The sequence below is a fragment of the Vitis vinifera genome, chromosome 9 (assembly GCF_030704535.1).
Source record: "Vitis vinifera cultivar Pinot Noir 40024 chromosome 9, ASM3070453v1".
Lineage (NCBI taxonomy): Eukaryota > Viridiplantae > Streptophyta > Magnoliopsida > Vitales > Vitaceae > Vitis > Vitis vinifera.
The window spans coordinates 18,466,852-18,491,417 of NC_081813.1; the positions used below are offsets into that span (position 1 = coordinate 18,466,852).

Sequence of the window (24,566 nt, forward strand, 5' to 3'; positions counted from 1 at the left end):
CTAGGAGGGGACAAAAAAGGGCAAACTGGCCCAACCCATGAAAATGGGCCAAAATTAGGCCCAGACCATTTTTATTGGGGTGGGTATGGTGGTGGTGGGCTTCGCTTGGGTGTGGGTGAGGGGAGGAAGAGGGGAGTGTTGCGTTATGACACGGTGCCATGTGGCAGCTCCAAAAATACAAAAATAAATTTTAAACAAGGGAGGCCCAGAGATGGGACCCATAAGAGAGCCCAAAATGCTAGCTGATGGGGAATACAAAAATAAAAAAATAAATAAAAAGGGCCAAACTGGCCCAGCCCAGGAAAAGAGTTTAATTATTTTTTAAATTATTTGTAATAATAAAATTATTATTATTAATTTATTAAAAACTATTTATTTTTAATTTAGTTATAATAATAAAGTTTTTTTTATTTGTAATATGAATTGAATTAAATTAAATTTATATTATATAAATTCAATTTACAAAATCAAAATAAAAAATTATTTTTAAAAACAATTTATATAAATCAGTTTTTTGTTTTTTATTATTTGAAGAGTATATTTAAAAATAGTTTACACAAAGGGAATCAAAATACCCTTCAATGATGAATTGAATCCCACTTATAAGTGGAAATTTATTTATTTGCTGGAATCATTTTTTATTTCATTCTCATTGCAAATATTATAATGAATGAATTCAACATATCAAACATGATAATGGTAAATATATTTTAATAAATCTATAAATTTTAAAACTTAACAAATAAATACCATTTTATAAATTTAAAAATAATTAATAGCGTAATCATGGGTTATAAGTATACTTTTTTTTGGTTGAACCTTTTTAATGTCTATAGATATTTGGTGACTGTTAAAAGAGTTTTATATAATATATATAGTTATAATTAAAGTGCTTCAAAGTTAAAAGGCCTTCTAAATACTCTTTTAGCTCCAAGGGTTGTTCTTTGTAAGGTTTGGAATAATATATATAGTGATATCATCTCTTTGAGCTTTAAGTCATAACAAGGAGCATTGGGATCAGAAACAAATGTCTTGAACAGCAATTCTGCCTTCAAGCATGTTCACAACTGATGGCGTAGCTGGCCTGACTGCTGGAGAGACGTTTGTGCATAGGAGAGCTATGTTGATCATCACTATGAGATGATCTCTTCCTTGTTGAAGTCTAAGCCCAATCTGGGGTCGACTAGACCCATCAAATTCCCCTTCCCTTTTAATGAGTGCCTAGAGATCGAGCAAGAAAGAAAATGCAGTAAGAGAATTTCTTGTGCTGCATTAAGATTCTATTTGTTTCAACATATGTTGAATGAAGCCATGGAAATGTCACAACCACATTGAATGAGTTCAATATTTGGTATGTGATGAATGGGATGTGCCCAGCTAGCCTGCTACCCAGAAAGACGCATGCTAATACAGGGGTTTGCTCAAAGTGGTCCAGGCAGGTCCTTGATGACGTCTTATTACTAATACGGTAATACCACACAATTATTTGAAAAGTGTTTTTAAAAATAGTTTACACAAAGGGAATCAAAATAACCTTTGTTAGTGATGAATTGAATTCCACTTATAAGTGGAAATTCATTTATTTGTTGTAACCATTTTTTATTTCATTCTCATGTTAAACATAATAATGAATGTCAGTAAATCAAACATGATAATGATAAATATATTTTAATAAATCTATAAATTTTAAAAATTAACAAATAAATACAATTTTATAGATTTATTAAAATGTCAAGATCTATTTTCATTATTTTTACTAAAAGATTACCATTTTCTTAACAAAAAATACATAATTTATATTTTTATTATATATGAAAAGTTATCATTACATTATTTATAGAAGCAATTATTATCTATTTATTTTGTTTTTTTTTTTCTTGTGCTGCAAGAGAATTTCTTGTGCTGCAATAAGACTATTTGTTTCAACATATGCTGAATGAAGCCATGGAAATGTCACAACCACATTGAATGAGTTTAATATTTGGTATGTGATGAATGGGATGTGCCCAGCTACCCAGAAAGACGCATGCTAACAGGGGTTTGCTCAAAGTGGTCCAGGCAGGTCCTTGATGACGTCTTATTACTAATACGGTAATACCACACAATTTGTATAATTGAAGTCATTCAGGAAGAGAGCATATACTACCTGCTTCTTCGTATAAGGTTGAAAAGAAAGCAATACATGTAAGTATTAGTAGTATTGGGTCAAATTTGTTTTATCTGAACAAATTTTTGTTCAAGAGAGCCTATTTTATCCATATTAAGTCATGAACTAGGAAAATGGTCCAAAGGATGCCATGAATTAGAATATAACTTCGGCCCCAGATAGGAAAATGTAATTGTCATGATGTGGTGTCTATATATTTTTATATATATAATTCGAGAGCCATGGTTAGAGGTTCATGATTTGGATCCAATTCACTTCCACTTTGGTCAAGCTGGGAAATTTATACTCTAGATGTATACTCCAGGTTCCCAACAGGTTTTACCGCTTGTGGTTTAGACAGCCATTCATCCTTGAAGATGCTTCCCGACACAAATAACTAATCATGTTGTTAAAATTATGCAATCAGCCTAGATGGATAAGAATGAGAAAATTCAGAAATGACAAATACAATAAAGAATGTTGTCGAAATTACCCAATCAAGACGATAGATGCATTCTTCTTTTGGCCTATAAGTAGTGTTGCTTCTTCCAAGGCAACAATTCCAAAACTGTAAACATCTGCTTCTTCCACTGCAAAATGCGAGTTTGATTTTACACAAATTTTCCATTTGGAATGAAGGATAACCACTGGAGATCAAAAGCAAAAACTTCTAGGATGTGGTTTCCAAAGTGATATCAGTTGAATGGGCAATCATAGACGAGAAGAAAAACAAGTTGAATGCCTTGATGGTATTTTTCACAAAAGTTTAGGGAGCTCAAGTGCCTACTGCAGGAAATTCCTAGTTTTTATTCCACTGAAGGCATAAATGCATAAATGCCATATTCAAGCATCAATCATTCCAATACTTTCTTATTTTCATAAGTACTCAGCAGATCAGCACCATCAAATCCAGAACTACATTCTACTCTCATTGCTCTCAAAAAGAATTAGCTCAAACTAATTATAAAAAAAATGATATTTAATTCGATGAAGCAATTCAAAATTAACACTTGTGCATCCTTATGAAAAACAAGTTGTTTTACACAAGAAAGGGGCAGAATTTGTGATGGGAGCACAAATCAAGGGACCTAAAAGAGTTCCTAGTTTGTGTTGATTGAGCCACCACATAAAAGTTCATATTTGCTTAGGTTGACGATGATGGCAAGCTTTTAGATTTTGAATGCATCAGAGAACTTGGATGGAGGCAAAGATGCTAATGGTTATTCTTGAATGACCCTTTACTATTCTGCGAGCAATGACTCTCTGCCCACCCTTGGTTGCCTTGCTGCTCATTTGTACATAAGTAAAATCTACACATTTCTACTTTTTAACTTTCCATTCTCTTATATCATGACATCTAAGATAATAAAAAACACATCACAAAAAGAGGGCCTGAAAACAGATCCTTGGTCCAAAAAAGAGGAGGACCATGCTGAACAATATCTAGCCCGTTAATGCAAGATATTGCAGCATAACACGAATAAGATTGAGTGAAACAAATTTTTCATGGTAATTCCCAGAATCATAAGAAGTATGAAGTATGAAATGCCATGAGAGATTCATCACTGAGTGTAACGCCCAGACATTTCTTTTAAGGGTAATTTAGGAAATTGTTATTAATAATTTAATTAGTTAATTAATTAATTTAATAAAGTGGAAGAGGGGTAAAAGTGTAATTTCACGAATAAATACCCTAGGTATAAATTAGAAATTTTATTCTTTCCCTTCTTTTCTGAATAGAGTTCCTGTTCGCAGAATTCCAGAGAACGTAAGGTTGGAGTCAGATTTCAAGGTTGAAGAACAGATCTCTATAGGTAAGATTCTAACCCCTAGTTTAATATTTTAGATTCATTGATTAATTTCAAACACATTAGATATATTTTTTTTGGAAAACCCCAAATCTAGATTAGGGTTAGATTATTTTTTAATTCGTTTTAATATCAAATAGTGAAAATTTAATATTTTGATTTTAGCATTGGAATTTGGGAGATCTTAAGTTTTATTAGAAAAAAAAAAATTCCTTGGAATATTTCGATTTTAGGTTAGGGTTAATTAAAAAAAAAAAAAAAAAGGGAGAACGCGTGTGCACAGCACTAGAAGGAAGGAAGGAAGAAGAAAAAAAAAAAATATGGGGGGCGTACGTGTACTGTGCTACTGGAAGCAAGGAGGAAAAAAAATAATAATAAAATAGGCATGTGCCAAATGGAAGGAAGCCTTTTATATATATATAATGAATGATGATGGCAATGGAAAAAAAAAAAAAACTTGCTTTTTGGTTTGGTGGTTTGGTGTACCCGAGACATCTAGTGACTTTTGAATTGGTTAATTAAATTAATAATATTTAATTTTAGATTTATAATTAAGATAATAGTAATAATAGATTTAGCAATATATATATATATATATAGAGAGTTTTATAATGAAATAAAATTGTAATTTAATTAAATTAGTAATGTGTTATTAGAAACAAATTGGAAATTTATTAGTTTTATTTAAATAAGGAATAGATTAGTTAAATTATAAATAAATAGTAATAATTGTTTCTCTTATGTTATATTAGGTGAAGAGTAGATTATATTTTTTTCAGAATTATTCTTCTCCCAAGCTTTCAAGGACTTCTTTTGAGGTAAGGGAAGTTAATGTAATATTTATAAAATTAAATTATTTTGTACGTTATTTTGAATTGTGGAAAAGAAAATGATATTTTGTTACCATGCATGGATCAAATTGTTTTGCACTAAATGTTATGTTGGAATATTTTGTTTTATTTATGACACAAAATATGGAGATATTATGTTGTGTAAATTTGAATACTTGAACAAAAACATCACTCTGGTTTATTTGGCCCTTGTCAACGGGATATAATAGTTGACTATTCGGCCCTGTCAACGGGATATAATAGTTGACTTTTACATTTCATGGTGGGAATGTAATTGATTTGGACCCCAGCCTCTAGGGGTTTGGTTAGAGGTTACTAGTACTAGTAGTGTTTGGTTCCGTCCACCAGGAACAATCTGAGGCTAGCCACCCATTTGAAAAGTCCCACCTAACTGGGCATTTGATATTTGATAACCAGAGTAATGAAAAAATTGAATGGATTTGATTGAGTCTAATGTGAAAGTGTTTGAATTTGATATGAAATTGGTTGGTTGAATTTTGAATATATTGGTATTTTTGAAACTCTGATATTTGATGAGAAAAAAAAATTGATATCTCCTATTTGAAATGAAAATATTTGATCCATGAATTGCATTAATATTCCTTATTGGGCTGTGAGCTCATTCCCAGTTGTTGAAAATTTTTCAGGTACTCTTAGTTCGGGTGAGGAGTGATGGCTAGGCTGAGGAATGGTCATCATTAGGATTTGACTTAGGATTTTATGTTGGATTTTGTTTAACTATTAGTTATGTTATTTTGGATCATTTGGTATTTGGAAGTTATTTGGAAATTGAACTTTGAGGATTTTAGATTTTGTTTCCGCTACTCTGAGCGGGTATTTGGTAATTGGTAACATCCAGTTACAATATGACTGTTTGGGTCAGATTATACTTTAAGCCTTAGGGTTTGAGGTGTGAAATGACCGTCACGCCCTTGGAGTGGGTCTTGGGGCGTGACAGAGTGGTATCAGAGCACTAGGTTGTGATCCTGATGGGAACTTGTTTAGTGTACCTTTGGGAATAGATGAGTGACGTATTAGTTTAAGTTTCAACTTCATCTAGTCTGATTCCTTTTATTCCTTACAATTCTGATTTGTTTATTTGACTTCTTAGTGACTAATTTAGTTACACCTATTGCTTTATAGGACACCATGCCACCAAGGAGACCTGCATCTTCCCAAAACAGTCAGGCTAATGATGATGTACCTCCAGTTGAGGGTTTGCCTCCCGTGAGTGCAGAAGAGATCTATAGGTATCTTGGGACACTAGCTGGTTTAGTTGAACGCCAAGCTCGAGCTATTGGGACTAATGTTCAGGGACAGTCTTCATCTTCTAGGGGTAGCTCTTTTGATGACTTCAAGAAATTGGGTCCTCATTACTTTTCTGGTGCTACAGATCCCACAGAGGCAGAGGCTTGGATCCTTAAGATGGAGAAATTCTTTAGTGTCATAGATTGCTCTGAGGAGCAAAAAGCCTCTTATGCAGCTTTTATGTTAGATAAAGAGGCAGATCATTGGTGGCGTATGACTAGGAGACTTTTGGAGGATCAGGGACCCATAACATGGAGGCAATTTAGGGAGGCTTTCTACAAGAAGTATTTCCCTGACAGTGTTAGGCGGCAGAAGGTGGGAGAGTTTATTCGTTTGGAACAGGGGGATATGACTGTGGCTTAGTATGAGGCCAAATTTACAGAGTTATCACGTTTTTCCCCACAGTTGATTGCTACAGAGGAGGAAAAGACATTAAAGTTTCAGGATGGATTGAAGCCTTATTTGAAGAACAAGATATCTATTTTGAAGCTTGGTGTCTATTCAGAGGTTGTTGATAGAGCCCTTATAGCAGAGAAAGATAATGAAGAGCTTCATCAGTATAGAGAACAGCAAAGGAAGCGAAATAGGAGTGATGGTGCTCAGGGTAATCAAGCACAGCGAAGGTCTACATCAGGAAGAAATCAGAATAAAGGGAAGACAACGCAGAATTTAGATGGGGCTTGTCCTACTTGTGGTAAGAAGCATGAGGGTAGGCCATGCTATAGAGAGACTGGAGCTTGCTTTGGTTGTGGGAAGCAAGGACATTTGATCAGAGATTGTTCAGAGAATAGGAAGTTCATCACTGGGAAGCCTAAAGAGGAAAATAAGGAGGATAAACAGAAACCCAAAGCCCAAGGACGGGTGTTTGCTATGACTCATCGAGATGCTCAGGCCACTTCTGATGTGGTGACAGGTATTCTCCGAATCCACACCTTATTTGCTAGAGTCTTGATTGATCCTGGATCAACACACTCTTTTGTTTCAGTATCTTTTGCTGGTTTGTTGGGTTTGCCTGTTGCTAGCATGGACTTTGATTTGATTGTTGCTACTCCTGTGGGAGATTCTGTTGTGGCTAGTAGAATGCTTAGAAATTGTATTGTGATGATTGGTTATAGGGAAATGCCAGTTGATTTAGTACTCCTTGACCTTCAGGATTTTGATGTGATTTTGGGTATGGATTGGTTAGCTTCCTACCATGCCTCTGTTGACTGTTTTGAGAAAAGGGTGACGTTTAGTATTCCTGGTCAGCCTAAGTTTAGCTTTGAAGGGAAGCATGTGGATAGACCACTGCGTATGATCTCAGCCTTGCGAGCTAGTAGCTTGCTTAAGAAGGGTTGCCAAGGATTTTTGGCTAGTGTGATGAGTAATGAAAGTGATTTGAAGTTGGAAGACATACCCATAGTAAAGGAGTATCCTGATGTCTTTCCAGAGGATTTGCCTAGCTTGCCACCAGAGAGAGAGGTGGAGTTCACCATCGATCTGGTACCAGGAACAGGTCCTATGTCTAAGGCCCCATACAGGATGGCACCTGTGGAGCTTAAGGAGTTGAAAGTTCAGCTTCAGGAGTTATTAGACAAGGGTTTTATCAGGCCTAGTGTTTCACCTTGGGGAGCTCCTGTTCTATTTATGAAAAAGAAGGATGGCTCAATGAGACTTTGCATTGACTATAGGGAGTTGAATAAGGTGACAGTGAGGAATAAGTATCCCCTTCCTCGGATTGATGATTTGTTTGATCAGCTACAAGGTGCTTGTGTGTTCTCTAAGATAGATCTTCGATCGGGTTATCACCAGTTGAGGATTAGAGGGGAAGATGTACCCAAGACTGCTTTTCGAACTAGGTATGGGCACTATGAGTTTCTTGTTATGCCTTTTGGTTTGACTAATGCACCTGCTGCTTTTATGGACTTGATGAATAGGGTATTCAAACCCTATTTAGATCAGTTTGTGGTGGTTTTTATAGATGACATCTTGGTATACTCAAGAAGTAGAGAGGAGCATGAGGGCCATTTGAGTATTGTATTACAGACCCTCAGAGATAAGCAGTTGTATGCTAAACTGAAGAAGTGTGAGTTTTGGTTAGACCGAATTTCTTTCATTGGGCATGTGGTAAGCAATGATGGCATCTCAGTTGACCCTGGCAAGGTAGATGCTGTAGCTAATTGGAGAAGACCTAGTACTGTGACTGAGATTCGAAGTTTCTTGGGACTTGCTGGTTACTATAGGCGGTTTATAGAAGGGTTCTCTAAGATTGCCCTACCTTTAACTAAGTTGACACAGAAGGGAGTTAAGTTTGAGTGGTTTGATGATTGTGAATGTAGCTTCCAAGAGTTGAAGAATAGATTAGTGTCAGCTCCTATTTTGACTATCCCTTCAGGTTCAGGAGGATTTGTGGTGTATAGTGATGCCTCTCATCAGGGTTTAGGTTGTGTTCTTATGCAGCATGGGAGAGTTGTAGCTTATGCTTCTAGACAGTTGAAGCCTTATGAAAGAAACTACCCTACTCATGATTTGGAGTTAGCTGCTGTGGTTTTTGCACTTAAGATTTGGAGACATTTTCTTTTTGGTGAAACTTGTGAGATATTCACAGATCATAAGAGTTTGAAGTATCTATTTTCCCAAAAGGAGTTGAACATGAGACAGAGAAGATGGATAGAACTACTTAAGGACTATGATTGTATTATTCAGTATCATCCTGGGAAGGCGAATGTTGTAGCTGATGCCTTGAGTAGGAAGTCAGTTGGTTCTCTAGCAGCTATTAGAGGTTGTCAAAGGTAGTTACTTGAAGAGTTGAGGAGTTTACAAGTCCACTTTCGAGTTATGGGCTTAGGAGCACTTGTAGCAAATTTCAGAGTACAACCAGACTTAGTTGGGAGAATTAAGACCCTACAAAAGAATGATTCCCGATTAGTACAAGTTATGGAGGAAGTTAAGAGGGGCAGTAAGCCTGATTTTGTTTTGTCAGATGATGAGATCTTGAGATTTGGGACTAGACTTTGTGTTCCAAATGATGAAGACTTAAGGAGGGAGCTTTTAGAGGAAGCTCATTGTTCCAAGTTTGCAATCCACCCAGGAGGGACAAAGATGTACAAGGATTTGAGGCAAAACTATTGGTGGTCAGGTATGAAGCGTGATATTGCACAATTTGTGGCTCAGTGTTTAGTGTGTCAACAGGTGAAGGCTGAACATCAGCGACCAGTAGGGTCTTTGCAGCCACTTGCTATTCCTGAGTGGAAGTGGGAGCATATTACCATGGATTTTGTGATAGGATTGCCAAGAACCTTAGGGGGTAATAATGCTATTTGGGTGATTGTTGATCGGTTGACAAAGTCTGCTCACTTTTTGCCTATGAAAGTGAACTTTTCTTTAGATCGTTTAGCTTCTCTTTATGTGAAGGAGATTGTGAGAATGCATGGAGTACCAGTTTCTATAGTGTCTGACAGAGATCCTCGTTTCACTTCTAGATTCTGGCATAGTCTACAAAAAGCTTTGGGCACTAAGTTGAGTTTTAGTACTGCTTTCCATCCTCAAACTGATGGCCAATCAGAAAGGGTAATTCAGATTTTGGAAGACTTGTTGAGAGCTTGTATTTTGGACCTGCAGGGTAATTGGGATGATCATTTGCCTTTAGTAGAGTTTGCCTATAACAATAGTTTTCAAGCTTGCATTGGGATGGCACCTTTTGAGGCATTGTATGGTAGGAAATGTCGATCTCCTATCTGTTGGAATGATGTTGGAGAAAGGAAACTTTTGGGCCCTGAACTTGTGCAGTTGACTGTTGAAAAAGTTGCTTTGATTAAAGAAAGATTAAAAGCAGCTCAAAGTAGACATAAGAGTTATGCTGATCATCGTAGGCAAGATTTGGAGTTTGAGGTGGGTGATCATGTGTTCTTGAAAGTTTCACCTATGAAGTCTGTGATGAGATTTGGGAGAAAAGGAAAACTTAGTCCTCGTTTTGTGGGTCCGTTTGAAATATTAGAAAGAGTAGGCACTTTGGCATATAAAGTAGCCTTACCCCCAAGCCTGTCTAAGGTTCATAATGTGTTTCATGTTTCGACTCTAAGGAAGTATATTTATGATCCTTCTCATGTTGTGGAGTTGGAGCCTATTCAAATTTTTGAGGACTTGACCTATGAAGAGGTACCCGTTCAAATTGTGGATGTGATGGATAAGGTACTACGACATGCTGTTGTCAAGTTGGTAAAGGTCCAGTGGAGCAATCATAGTATCCGAGAGGCCACTTGGGAGTTAGAAGAAGAGATGAGAGAAAAGCATCCTCAGTTATTCCAAGACTCAGGTATGTCAAGTTTAGAGGACTAAACTTTTGTTAAGGAGGAGAGAATGTAACGCCCAGACATTTCTTTTAAGGGTAATTTAGGAAATTGTTATTAATAATTTAATTAGTTAATTAATTAATTTAATAAAGTGGAAGAGGGGTAAAAGTGTAATTTTACGAATAAATACCCTAGGTATAAATTAGAAATTTTATTCTTTCCCTTATTTTCTGAATAGAGTTCCTGTTCGCAGAATTCCAGAGAACGTAAGGTTGGAGTCAGATTTCAGGGTTGAAGAACAGATCTCTATAGGTAAGATTCTAACCCCTAGTTTAATATTTTAGATTCATTGATTAATTTCAAACACATTAGATATATTTTTTTTGGAAAACCCCAAATCTAGATTAGGGTTAGATTATTTTTTAATTCGTTTTAATATCAAATAGTGAAAATTTAATATTTTGATTTTAGCATTGGAATTTGGGAGATCTTAAGTTTTATTAGCAAAAAAAAAAAAATTCCTTGGAATATTTCGATTTTAGGTTAGGGTTAATTAAAAAAAAAAAAAAAAAAAAAAAGGAGAACGCGTGTGCACAGCACTAGAAGGAAGGAAGGAAGAAGAAAAAAAAAAAAAAAAATGGGGGACGTACGTGTACTGTGCTACTGGAAGCAAGGAGGAAAAAAAAATAATAATAAAATAGGCATGTGCCAAATGGAAGGAAGCCTTTTATATATATATAATGAATGATGATGGCAATGGAAAAAAAAAAAACTTGCTTTTTGGTTTGGTGGTTTGGTGTACCCGAGACATCTAGTGACTTTTGAATTGGTTAATTAAATTAATAATATTTAATTTTAGATTTATAATTAAGATAATAGTAATAATAGATTTAGCAAAATATATATATATATATATATATATATATATAGAGTTTTATAATGAAATAAAATTGTAATTTAATTAAATTAGTAATGTGTTATTAGAAACAAATTGGAAATTTATTAGTTTTATTTAAATAAGGAATAGATTAGTTAAATTATAAATAAATAGTAATAATTGTTTCTCTTATGTTATATTAGGTGAAGAGTAGATTATATTTTTTTTCAGAATTATTCTTCTCCCAAGCTTTCAAGGACTTCTTTTGAGGTAAGGGAAGTTAATGTAATATTTATAAAATTAAATTATTTTGTACGTTATTTTGAATTGTGGAAAAGAAAATGATATTTTGTTACCATGCATGGATCAAATTGTTTTGCACTAAATGTTATGTTGGAATATTTTGTTTTATTTATGACACAAAATATGGAGATATTATGTTGTGTAAATTTGAATACTTGAACAAAAACATCACTCTGGTTTATTTGGCCCTTGTCAACGGGATATAATAGTTGACTATTCGGCCCTGTCAACGGGATATAATAGTTGACTTTTACATTTCATGGTGGGAATGTAATTGATTTGGACCCCAGCCTCTAGGGGTTTGGTTAGAGGTTACTAGTACTAGTAGTGTTTGGTTCCGTCCACCAGGAACAATCTGAGGCTAGCCACCCATTTGAAAAGTCCCACCTAACTGGGCATTTGATATTTGATAACCAGAGTAATGAAAAAATTGAATGGATTTGATTGAGTCTAATGTGAAAGTGTTTGAATTTGATATGAAATTGGTTGGTTGAATTTTGAATATATTGGTATTTTTGAAACTCTGATATTTGATGAGAAAAAAAAAATTGATATCTCCTATTTGAAATGAAAATATTTGATCCATGAATTGCATTAATATTCCTTATTGGGTTGTGAGCTCATTCCCAGTTGTTGAAAATTTTTCAGGTACTCTTAGTTCGGGTGAGGAGTGATGGCTAGGCTGAGGAATGGTTATCATTAGGATTTGACTTAGGATTTTATGTTGGATTTTGTTTAACTATTAGTTATGTTATTTTGGATCATTAGGTATTTGGAAGTTATTTGGAAATTGAACTTTGAGGATTTTAGATTTTGTTTCCGCTACTCTGAGCAGGTATTTGGTAATTGGTAACATCCAGTTACAATATGACTGTTTGGGTCAGATTATACTTTAAGCCTTCGGGTTTGAGGTGTGAAATGACCGTCACGTCCTTGGAGTGGGTCTTGGGGCGTGACACTGAGAGATTATACTTCAAATCAATTTGCATACTCTCTAATGGTAGCATGTTATCCTCTAGTTCATTATTTTCATTAATTGACACAGAATCAGTAGAAATAGAATCAGATTTTACTTGAAACCCTAAAACAGGGCTGACCTTAAATTCCAGGTTGTTTGGATCAATAGACTTGAGCATGAAGTCATTATGTCTAGACTTTGAATCCTCCTCCGGCTAGGGCTTTGAAGCCCCACTCTCTTTCTAGGTTTCATTGTTCTGCTCCTCTTGCCCACTTTGTGCTATTTCAGATACCACACTCTCACTAACCATAGTGCTAGTTTCGACAAAAATTACATTTCCTGAATAAAATTTCATTGAAAGAATATAATCATGCAAAGTAAAAATAAGACTAACTAAACATTAGTTGCTGAAAAATATAAGATAGGTGCACTACTTGAACTATTGACTGTGAACCTGCTAAGACATCAAATTTTCTACCTTTCTTTCCAGAAATTCTAATATGATTCTGCACAACTCAACTAGAATAACATTAAAATCTAGGCCATTGAATTTTTTACTTTTACATGGGCTGCATATATATCCAGATTAAAACCATATAAGTTGCAACACAATAGCATAACAACTAATTCGTATATGGTCATTCAGAAACCATATTAATTTTTTTTCATAATGACTATTATTTTTTTCTACACATAATTATATTTTAATAAAATTTCTCACTATAAAAATGAACTTCAAATTGACACTTTGTATTAAATTTATTAATATGTTTAACAATTTTCAAAAATAATTTGGAACTAAAAAAATAAGTACAATCATAAAAAAAAAAAACAATAGATTAATACTAATATATTATGAATCATAACTTTACTGTTTCTTCTATATATACAAATATATTTTTTGAATTTAGGTAAATAAATTATAATTTGAGTAAGACAAATTAATAATTTAAGTTCTTTAATGAATTTTTAAATTTTTAAGAATAATCTTGAATTCATAATTGCCCTCATGGCATATTGCCCACCAGTACACAAAATAAAACCGATGGAAGTAGGTAGAAAATTATTTAGGAAGAACCACTCAGATTATGCAGTATGGTAATGTACATCAATAAGTTGGGTAATCAGCTATAAAGTTGTAATTTCCATAATGTTATAATGATCTTCTACAGAGTATCTGAAAATAAGTTGAAATCTGAATCCCTATGGGATGCACACCAAGCTTCTCGTAAACATCATGAGGTGATGCTTACTGTCCTAGTTATGTTATGAATAAAGCTATTGACAAATTGCATTCAGAGGTTCTATAGCATGTACAATCACACACGACACAAAAGATTATTGTAATTTCATTCCTTTATGATAGATAAATTCTAAAATAAGAATGCAGTGAAATCATGTATGAAGATATCTACAGATTGTCACACTCAAGAGTCGATACAGTAGAAGAAAAACATTTGTCTTTGTATTTACAGATTAACGTGTACATCAAAATGCAATGAATATTGTCTATCAAAAAAAACAAAAAAAAAATACAATGAACACATGTATTTGTGTATCTATTTATACATGCTATTGATTATTTGCATGTCAAAATCAGGTTGTTTGATTTTAAAAGATTCTATATGGATTCAAAAGATGTATGTGCTAGGGTCTTATCTTTGCTACTGAAGCTATACTTTTAATATGCTTTGTTTTTTTTTTTTTTTGAAATTTTATGCACGTTTCCTCTTATATATTACTTTTATGTTTATTATCTATACATAATTAACAATTAATGATGATATCATAGATCATTATTTTCCTGTGTTTCATATTGTATCCTAAGTGGAAATATCATTGAAATCCTTCTATACTTGTGTAAAAAATAAACAGCTGTCATGCATAGATTATCGCATAGTGTATAATTATAATTTTGTTTTTAAACAAAACAAACAAATTAGGGTCTGCAACCCTACTCAGCAGCTGCTCAGTTGACAGCTCCAATCTGGCTCTATGCACCTAAAGATTATTTTGTACTTAAAAGGAACTATTTAAAAAAAACACAAAAAGAAGAAAATATTTTTAATCTGTCGTTGGATGAAACAGGGTGAATGAGCCCTATCAGGGTATAAGGTTTTTTTTTTTTTTTTGGTTTTTGTTTTTGTTTTTTGTTTTTATTTATTTATTTATTTTTTATCATAAACAATAATTCGTTGATAAGGATTTGAAAGTACATGTGAAGGATGAGAATTCCTTCCTGAAAATAAAAATTTTGATTAAACATAAACAAATGGATGATTTCCCCAAAATGCAAAACGAGACCTCAATATATTGCCAAAAGAAACCATAGAAAGGAAAGACTATTCTCTATGGGCTGAAGCTTTGCTCTAAGCTTAACTATTTTGACTTTTATGATTCACACACCAAATTCTAATTGAGCTAGAGTCCCCTTGAAAGCTGTAGTTGTTGGGCCTCAAAAAGAGGAATAGAGATAAATTAGGTTCCATATAGATTTTGTAGTTCTCCGCTTATCCTAAAAAATCTTTACATTTCTTTTCTTCCAATTTGCCAAAATTTTTTGCCTCTAGAATAAATTGCTCCTCAAACCTCTAAAAGATATCGTCATCATGTCACCTATGCTCCTAAAAGTGAACTGAAACTTTATTAAATAAATAATAAAAATCTACATGTTTATTACACCATGTCATGCTTTTAAGGGCTCTATCCTAACAATTGAGTCATTCTTTCTTTATCTACATTTCAAAATTCTTTCTTTTAGGAATCCTTCCTTGGATAGAGTTTTTTCCCTTTGTTTTTCTCAAACTTGATTAACTTCTTAAAACTTTCTTGTGATGGGTACAAGGTCCTCATCTTCTTCACTAGCTTTTTCTTCTTCATCATCAATGGTGGAGGCTTTAAGAGCAATATTTTTCTTCTTCTAATCTTTCACTTCTTGATGACTCTTCATGAGTCATCAAGGATCCAATCAATTCCTCCAAAGGAAGTTTTGTAAGGTCCTTAGCTTATTGGATAGTCATAACTTTGGCTTCTCATTTCTTACAAAGAAATCTTAGAATCTTCATGACCTCCTCTAATTCCTTGTAAACCTTTCCCAAAGCTTGGAATCCATTAATGATGTCAGCAAACATCTCAACAATAGATTTATTATCTTTCGTAGAAATAACTCATAATTAAGCACAAGAATATTGATTTTAGAGTCTTTAACTTGATTTGTCTCTTCATAAGTTATTTCTAAAAATCTCCAAATATCATAAGTGGATTCACATTGGCAAACGTAGTTATATTTATTTCTATCAATTGTACAATGTAAACATTAATAGATATCTTTAGCATTTAAATGAGCTTTTCTTTTGTTAAACTCATCCCACTTTTAGCTAGGTTTAGGTATAACAACTTCATTCTCAATTTGGTTTAGAATATGGGGACCATTTTGGATGAAAAAGATCATAATCAATGGATTTAAAAATAATGTCGTCCTAGTTTCCCAATAGAAGTAATTGATTCCCAAAAAGAACAAATATATATTAATCGAAAACCCTTCCATATAAGATGAGTTGGAAGAATTAGCTATTTTCTTTTAGACAATTAAGTAAAAAACAAAAGGTCTAGCTTTGATACCAATTGTGAAAAAAAGCTATTTTGATTTAGATAATCATGCAAGAGTGGGACGAATTAGGTATTGAAACTATTTTAAAAAATAATCAACTTAAGCAAGTTATGTAAAGGATAAGAATGAATAGAGAGTAATATTAAGAAATTAAGGGAATAATATTGCAAACTCTTTTATAATGGTTTGGGAAGCTGCCTATATCCACTCTCCTCAAGCTGCTAATAGGGTGAAGGTTACACTTAGGTGGTGTTTGTTTTTTTACTTAATTCTAAATAGAACCTTAATACTTAATAGTATTAAATATTAGGTTGTTTGTTTTTGTAGTATTTTATTTCTACTAAGTATTAAAAAGTAAAAAAAAACCATTGTATTATTTTTTCTATTTAGAAAAAGCCACATATTCTGGCTTTTTCTGTTTAGTAAAAAATTTATAATAAGTCATGAAAAAGTAAAAAAACAAACAACCTAAATTCTAAAACTAAATGGTTTTCAGCAAAAAGCCAAAAAAACAAACACCACCTTAGATTCCAAGGTTCCAATAGACCTTTACAAACTCTTCAAGTAAAATGCCTACTTGAATACTTCTCTCACAATATTAAATTTTGAAGCTGTATCCGTATAGAGGCCAAGGTGTTTTATGTGTCAGGCTTTTGTTAATATACTGCACTGGAAGCTTAAGTGAAAGCTCTTGAGTCATTTAATGTTGGGCTCTAAGGTTTATATTTGATATATCTCATAGGATAGTTCTCATTTCAGTTACTATTGGCCAGGTGAAATTTCCAATACACAGCTGCTATTTTATGGTTCCTAGGTGTAAACTAGTAACGCTTTCAACTTTCTTGTGACTTATGGAATGCTGAGTAGATTGATGCAAATTTGAGTGTATTCAAGAAACTAAAGATTTTTGTACATGGAATAGTATAATCTGTTCAAAAAGGGAAAAAAAAATACTGCAGTAATTTTGAATGTATGATATGAATGCAGGGAGATTATAATAATTTCTCCCTGTTCAATTGTCTAAACTCGCCCTGCTCTGTGCTTAATCTTTGAACTTTTGACAAGATTTTGCAAAGATTTTAGACAGCGTCTACAAAATTCCACTTTCTCATTGAAAATATGAGCCACAATTTTATATGAATTGGTTTACATCCTTTCAATTGTTATTATTTTTTTTTTTATGTTTTGATTTACCATGAGTTAATGAAGTGCTTATACCACTACAGGCAATTAAAAATGTCAAAGCCAATGCTGCTGGACTAACTCGGGCTAACAATGCAAAACCTGAGGCCCCTAAACCTGAGTCCTCAACTGTATTGTCTAATGCTACATCTGAACCCTCTATGAATTTGCAGAAGGCTCAGCTATCATCTGGGTTTCCTGCAGATTTTTTTGATAATCATGTGACAAAGAAGCAAAAATCTGGTAAGAAAAAAACTGACATCCAACTTAAGCTTTTCTTCATCAGTTCAATTCTAGGCTATGGCAATAACTACCTTAGGCTTGTACTTGTTCTGCAGCATTTTCTATTGTTAAAAACTAAAGTAATTACTTTAGGTTTACAAATGTAAGGAAGTACCCAATTTTGAATTCAGAGTTTGACTGAAATTGAGAAGCAACCTATTACCGATTCTGAGCATATATTCTAGCTGATGCCCAATAAGCCGGAAGAGTTGCTAAGTCCTTGTTTCTAGCTGTCCACATACTTCATGCAAATCCCCTATCATATTCTTCTTTCTTAGTTTCTTGGTGCATCTCTATGTCTGGAGATTCATTGCAGAGAAATTCCTTGATTACTCTTCTTTTGTTTCTAGACACCAATCCTCTGCGTTCTGACTGATGATCTTCATTCAAATATTTTGACAGTCAATGAGCACCCTTACAACTCCTGTTAGGCCTCAATCCTGGTGATCCTCCGGATTCAATTTAGCAGGTTTGTACGTCCTGCTTAAAGTACACCTTACACTTGAACCTTCTGTGGGAGAGACAATCCTCACTGTGCTTGACAAGCTTGACATTCATAGGGGCCAATACAGATTCAAAATCTTCTCCTTGCAAAAACAAGGACTTGCTAGATTTCAGCCAAAATGACTCAAGTTGGGCCCTGAAGCCCTTTGAAACACCCTTTCAGGTGGTTAAGAAAGCAAAAGGTGTTTGGTCTGTTAAGCTGACAAGTTTTCTAGAAAAACCAAGTAATAGAACTTTCTAGGATTTTTGATTTGCTTCTTCAACACTGTCTTTGACTGTTGATAAATTCCTGCAGTCATGACTGTAATCGCAAGTTGTTATTAGTCTGGCAATTTGTTCTATATTCCCTAGTTGAAATTCAATTGCCCATTTTTGGGATTTGACTTGATCCTGGTAACCTGTGGTTTTAGAGGAATAATTTATATTTCATAATGTATCTCTAGGAAATGATGCGGTCAAGTTCCTAGATCCAGATTCATACAACAAGACTGGGGGTTCTGCTTCTGCTCAGACTCAGTCAATGGAGCCTCTTGAGTCGAAAAACAATTTAGACAGATTGTCCAGTTCTCACTCTGAAAAGATGGGAAAAAGTGGAATTCATCATGCCAGGGACCTTACCCAGACATCAGGAAAGATTGTTGGTTCAGAAACCAAGGAAGTAAAGGGTGCTCTTCCTGAAGGCTTCTTTGACAACAAGGATGCTGACCTTCGTGCACGTGGTATTGTGCCTGTTAAGCCGGATGTCAAGTAAGTTCTTGCTTCTGTTATATAAATTTATTTCTTTAAAATGTCACTATCATCTGACAGGGAGTGTAATAGATTCTCTGGAATAGTATTCCCTTTCTTTGATTCTTTTATGTCCTCTAGTACTGTTTCTTTTCTATCAAATTAGAGAAACAAGGTTGAGAGGGTCTCAAAAGCGTGTAAAGAAAATTTGAGATTATATCTTGTTTGAAGAATTATTTTTCAGCACTCACTGGTCCATCATTGTCATTTTTGAAGCTTTGTCATCTTTTCATCATCGTGATTATCATCTTCTAATTTTTAACCTAAAAACAAAGCAAATACATAGGTCCTAGGTTGTGCTTAGAAGCTTTATTTTGGGCAATTTTAATTGGTGGATAAATTTCATGAGTCCTTTTTGGATGCTTGTGGTAGGGTTTGAGTGGGAAATCTTTAACCTTCTCTTTGATAAAAATATCATTGGGAAAAAAAATAGGACTCTGCCTAGTACTCACAGGTGTATGTGAATCCTGTACATCACAACTGTAGTGTAGTGAAATAAATCTTGGTATAATTTAGCAGGGGAGGGTGTTAGAGAGGACTGGCTGTGTTAAAAACCTTAGTGAGCCTCAGTGGAGGTTTCTCTGATTCGTGGGGAAGTTTATTGTTGATAGCGTAGGGACCTTTTAACCCTACAGCATAATGGCATGTGTTTCATTGGATACTTGAGATGATCAGAAATTACCATGTATGATTGCATTACTTGGAACACTGAATTAACCTTGTTAAGAAATGTTAAATCCTGGTCAGGGACGAGTACAAAGAATTTGAAAAGTTGATTCAGGAGGATTTGAAGGAGGTGGACAACCGTTTGGAAGAAGAAGAGGTCAGGATCATTTATTCCTTGCACCATTCCTAGAACCCAATAATGTAGTCTCTGGTGATGTTTACTAAAGATTGGAGTTATATCATTAACTTGGTTTTGCAATTTTATGATGTAGTTTGATGCAGCTGAGATGATTGAAGAGGCCGAGCCTGTGGAGCAAAAGTAAGTCAAGTGTGGTCACGAGTAGTGTATCACTTGGGTTCTCCTATATTTCCAATGTTTTTGAGTTGACCTTTTGTTCAGGGTGTATTGGGAGAAAGTGGAAATGCTGAAGAAGAAGAAATTGGAGCTGAAGGCAGCTAGATCCAGCAGACGGAGTAAAGAGCCTGAGGTCAGAGGCAAGGGGCATAGCTCTAAAGAGGATTCATCCAGTGATGATGATAGTGATGGGAATTTCATGGTTGATTGGAGAGCACAACACCTGTGAATACTTCTGTTTGAAATTTTCTGGTAGCATCGCCTGTGCAGACATGTCTATGTTGGCATGCAAACACCTGATTACGTTTGCTGGAGTTTGGTCTTCAAATTGATAAATGGTAGTTTTTTCCATTCATAATTTCATTCGTTCATGTACAGAGAATATATAGAGGGTAATCACCATTCTAAGAATGGGAAGGAATGATATAAGGAAAGAATGATATAAGGAAATAACAACTAATATCCTAATATCTCAACTTTCCTAATATCTCAATATTCCTAATATCTCAATATTCTTAATATCTCAACTTTCCTAATATCTAAACATTCCTAATATCTCAACACTAAATAATATAAGGAAATAATGATATACGGAAATCATTCCTAATATCTCAACACTCCCCCTCAAGTTGGTGTATAGATGTCACACATGCCCAACTTGTCTAAAAATTTTGAGAATACTTGACTTGAGACAGCTTTGGTGAGGATATCAGCCAATTGATATTCTTATCGAATCTTAGGCAATTCCACAATCTTATCATCCAACTTTTCCTTAATGAAGAATCTATCCACCTCGACATGCTTTGTACGATCATGTTGTACTGGATTATGAGCAATGTCACATGCGGCTTTATTGTCACAAAACAATCGGATTGGTTGCCTAGATAGGTAACCTAAATCCTGTAAGAGAAGTCTTAGCCATAATGCCTCACAAAGTCCTAGAACCATACCTCTAAATTCCGCTTCTGCACTTGAACGAGTGACGACATTCTGCTTCTTACTTTTCCATGTCACAAGATTACCACCTACAAAGGTAAAGTAACCAGATGTAGATCGCCTATCATCCACTGCACCGGCCCAATCAGCATCAGTATATACTTCTATACTTTGATGATTAACATTTTTAGCAAACAAAATTCCTTTCCCAAGAGCATTCTTCAAATACCTCAAAATACGCATAAATGTATTCATATGTTGCTCTCCAGGATTATGCATGTATTGACTCACTACACTCAATGCATAAACAAGATCTGGTCTTGTATGAGCTAAGTACATTAATCTCCCCGCAAGTCTCTGGTATCTTCCCTTATCGGTTGATACTTGATTAGGCTCAACACACAATTTCAGACCTTCTTCTATTGGTGTATTAACAGGTTGACATCCTGACATTCCAGTCTCCTGTAAAAGATCTAAGGCATACTTTCTTTGAGACAGAAAAATCCCTTCACTTGATCGAGAAACTTCAATCCTAATAAAGTATTTTAGAGGACCTAGATCTTTCATTTCAAATTCTCTAGATAGATAATTTTGCAGAGCTTTTCTTTCTTCAGGATCATTTCTTGTAACTACCATGTCATCCACATATACGATGAGTGCGGTAATCTTACCATGTTGCTTTTTCAAGAACAAAGTATGATCTGAATTACTTTGACGATAGCCAAAAGCTCTCATTGACTTTGTGAACCTTCCAAACCATGCTCTCGGGGATTGCTTCAACCCATACAATGACTTCTTCAATTTGCACACCTTCTGACATTGCTTTTCTGACACCATGCATCCTAGTGGAAGGTCCATATATACTTCTTCAGATAACTCGCCATGCAGAAAGACATTTTTCACATCAAACTGTTGTAATGGCCAATCTAGGTTTGCAGCTAAAGATAGTAATACTCGAACTGTATTGATCTTAGCTACAGGTGCAAATGTCTTTGTGTAGTCAATTCCATAAGTTTGAGTGTACTCTTTTGCTACCAGTCTTGCTTTAAATCGTTCAATACTACCATCTGCCTTGTACTTCACAGTATAGATCCAACGACACCCAACTGGCTTCTTTCCTGGTGGACATTCTACGAGTTCCCATGTTTCATTATTCTGCAATGATTTCATCTCTTCATTCATGGCTGCTTTCCACCTTGGATCAGTTAAGGCTTCCTGCACACTATTAGGAATAGCTACAGTAGATAATTGATTTACAAATGACTTATTTGATTCAGACAAACGATGGTTAGACACATAGTTGTTCATGGGATATTTGACTTTGGTAGACAATTCAGGTTCATATGTGGGTTTAGGAATACCTCTATTATGACGGTGTGGTAACCGTTTCATGAATGGATTAGGTTCCAAATTAAGAACACCTTCAACAGACGACGATTGGTTTGGTATTTCAGTGAAGACATCTTCGAACCCAAATTGTTGACCACTCATATCCAACTCACCTGCTTCTTGGTTCACTAGTTCAGATTGTCCAGATTCATTCTCCTTAGAGATATGATAATCATAATCGAGAGTCTGAATTTCCTTATGGTACTTCCCCTGAAGTTCAGATTCAGATGAAAAATACATCGAATCTTCATGAAACACTACATCCATTGTAATATACATTTGTCGAGTTGGAGGATGGTAACATTGATATCCCTTTTTGTGCAATGTATATCCAACAAACACACATTGCAATGCATGGGAAGTTAACTTGGTGCGTTAGTGCTTGTGTAGATGCACAAATGCCACACAACCAAAAACATGAGGAGGTAGATTTGGCACAGTTGGGGCAACTACGACATTAGTAAGAGCTTGGAGAGGTGTTTGGAAGTTAATTGAGCTGGAAGGTACCCAATTGATCAAGTATGCAGCAAATATGATTGCTTCTCCCCAATAAGATATCGGTGTTTTTGCTACTATCAAGGAAGCACGAACAACCTCTAACAAGTGTCGATTTTTCCCTTCAGTGACTCCATTTTGCTGGGGTGTATTGGAACAAGTAGTCTGATGAATGATGTCATGTCCTTCCAAATATTTTTGAAGATCAAAACTTTAATATTCTCCACCATTATCACTACGCAGAACCCGAACCTTTGCATTGTACTGAGTTTCAATCGTTTTATGAAATTTTTGAAACAACAAGTTCACTTCATATTTGGTCTTCATCAAGCATAACCATGTCATTCTGGTACAATCATCAATAAAAGTAACAAACCAACGTGAGCCACTCAAAGTTGGGACTTTGGATGGGCCCCAAACATCAGAATGTATAACCATAAAAGGAAACGGACTTTTGTTCAAAATTAACAGAAACGAAACACGATGGCTTTTAGCCAATTCACAAATATCACAACGGAAACCAGAAATATCACTCTTTGCAAACAAACTAGGAAACAATTTTTTTAAATAACCAAAGGAAGCATGTCCCAGACGTCGATGCCACAACCAAATTTCAGACTTTTTCTTCTCCTCCTCAGATCCATCTGCCATCAAGGCTTGTTGCAACTTATTTGAATCCTTTGACTGCAAGTCCAAGTAATAGAGTTTTCCCCGCTTAATACCACAACTAATCGTCTATCTTGTTTGGATGTCCTTAATCACACAAAATTCAGACCAAAAAATGACAATACAAGATAAGGCTACGGTGATTTGAGAAACTGACAAAAGATTGTAATCTAAAGATGGAACAACTAAAACAGAATCCAAATTCAAAGTATCAGTAAGAGTTAAGGATCCTTCCCTAATGACTGGGGTTGTGTTACCATTGGCTGTGGAAACAATTTTTTGTGAGGAAGGTCTAAGGGGTGAAACCTGTCTAGAATCAAAAGTCATATGATCTGTAGCACCAGAATCAATTATCCATGCACTATTAATAACAAGTGTAAAAGTATTTAAAAACTTACCACCATGATCTGTAGCGGCTACCAATGCAGAGGCTTTCTCAACAACATTAGCCTCTGTTTTTATTTCAGCAACAGTTGCAATCAAGGTTTTCTTGGAATCCTTCTTCCATTGATCACGATTATTATCATTAATAACAAAGTGTTGATAGCCTAAACATGATCTAAAGGTCCATGGTTCAAACTCTCAATTCCTCATTGTTTTCCTGGTCATACCAAGAATCGTTGCTTTGAAATTGTGGGATATCCAGATTGGTGGGATCAATCTTATTGCATTGAGTGCATTTGAAGGTTGACTTATCAATATTAGGGCTTGTCTTAGGATGGATGATCGCTGTCGGACTACCATAGCGACAAAATATCCAGGATTTCAGTTCCATGACTCTGATACTATCTTCAAATTGATAAATGGTAGTTTTTTCCATTCATAATTTCATTCATTCATGTACAGAGAATATATAGAGGGTAATCACCATTCTAAGAATGGGAAGGAATGATACAAGGAAAGAATGATATAAGGAAATAACAACTAATATCCTAATATCTCAACTTTCCTAATATCTCAATATTCCTAATATCTCAATATTCTTAATATCTCAACTTTCCTAATATCTAAACATTCCTAATATCTCAACACTAAATAATATAAGGAAAGAATGATATACGGAAATCATTCCTAATATCTCAACATTTGGTGTTGCTTCTTTCATTCTGAGTCATTCTCCAGATTTTGGTTCAACTGGCTGCTGATTGAAAGGGATGGGGAATGAGGCGAGGT

The 24,566-nt window shown here is 34.7% G+C and overlaps 3 protein-coding genes across 11 annotated transcripts in view; 2 read left to right on the plus strand and 1 right to left on the minus strand.

The window, feature by feature from the left end:
* Positions 1-917: 917 nt before the first annotated feature.
* The window catches only part of LOC104880373 (probable LRR receptor-like serine/threonine-protein kinase At1g53430), a 51,181-nt gene continuing 27,532 nt past the window's right edge, over positions 918-24,566 (minus strand). For 2 of the 7 annotated variants that reach the window (XM_059739725.1, XM_059739724.1), the window contains one exon: positions 918-1,221. In XM_059739725.1, the coding sequence (XP_059595708.1) occupies positions 1,018-1,221 (204 nt within the window). In that variant the 3' untranslated portion in view covers positions 918-1,017. Of the gene's footprint in view, positions 1,222-2,639; positions 2,737-12,661; positions 12,881-24,566 lie in introns of those variants that run through there. The other 5 variants (XR_009466607.1, XR_009466605.1, XM_019222224.2 and 2 more) reach the window with 4 other exon arrangements.
* On the plus strand, positions 5,849-12,320 carry LOC132254324 (uncharacterized). Of its 3 annotated transcripts, XR_009466603.1 has the most exons (3): positions 5,849-7,026; positions 10,638-10,696; positions 11,465-12,039. XR_009466603.1 is itself a non-coding variant. In XM_059739716.1 (2 exons), exon 1 carries the CDS (start codon positions 5,955-5,957, stop codon positions 6,474-6,476), a length of 522 nt encoding a protein of 173 aa, XP_059595699.1. In that variant the 5' UTR covers positions 5,849-5,954; the 3' UTR covers positions 6,477-7,026; positions 12,213-12,320. The 3 variants fall into 3 exon arrangements, 2 of the variants coding, with proteins under 2 accessions (XP_059595699.1, XP_059595700.1); XM_059739716.1 differs by lacking the exons at positions 10,638-10,696; positions 11,465-12,039 and adding an exon at positions 12,213-12,320; XM_059739717.1 differs by lacking the exon at positions 11,465-12,039 and having other exon boundaries at positions 10,638-10,848.
* On the plus strand, positions 13,717-20,222 carry LOC132254325 (protein ABA AND ROS SENSITIVE 1-like). Its single transcript, XM_059739718.1, has 6 exons — positions 13,717-13,764; positions 17,359-17,557; positions 18,544-18,847; positions 19,634-19,709; positions 19,825-19,871; positions 19,953-20,222. The coding sequence occupies exons 2-6, from the start codon at positions 17,476-17,478 to the stop codon at positions 20,134-20,136; spliced, it is 693 nt and encodes a 230-aa protein (XP_059595701.1). The 5' UTR covers positions 13,717-13,764; positions 17,359-17,475; the 3' UTR covers positions 20,137-20,222.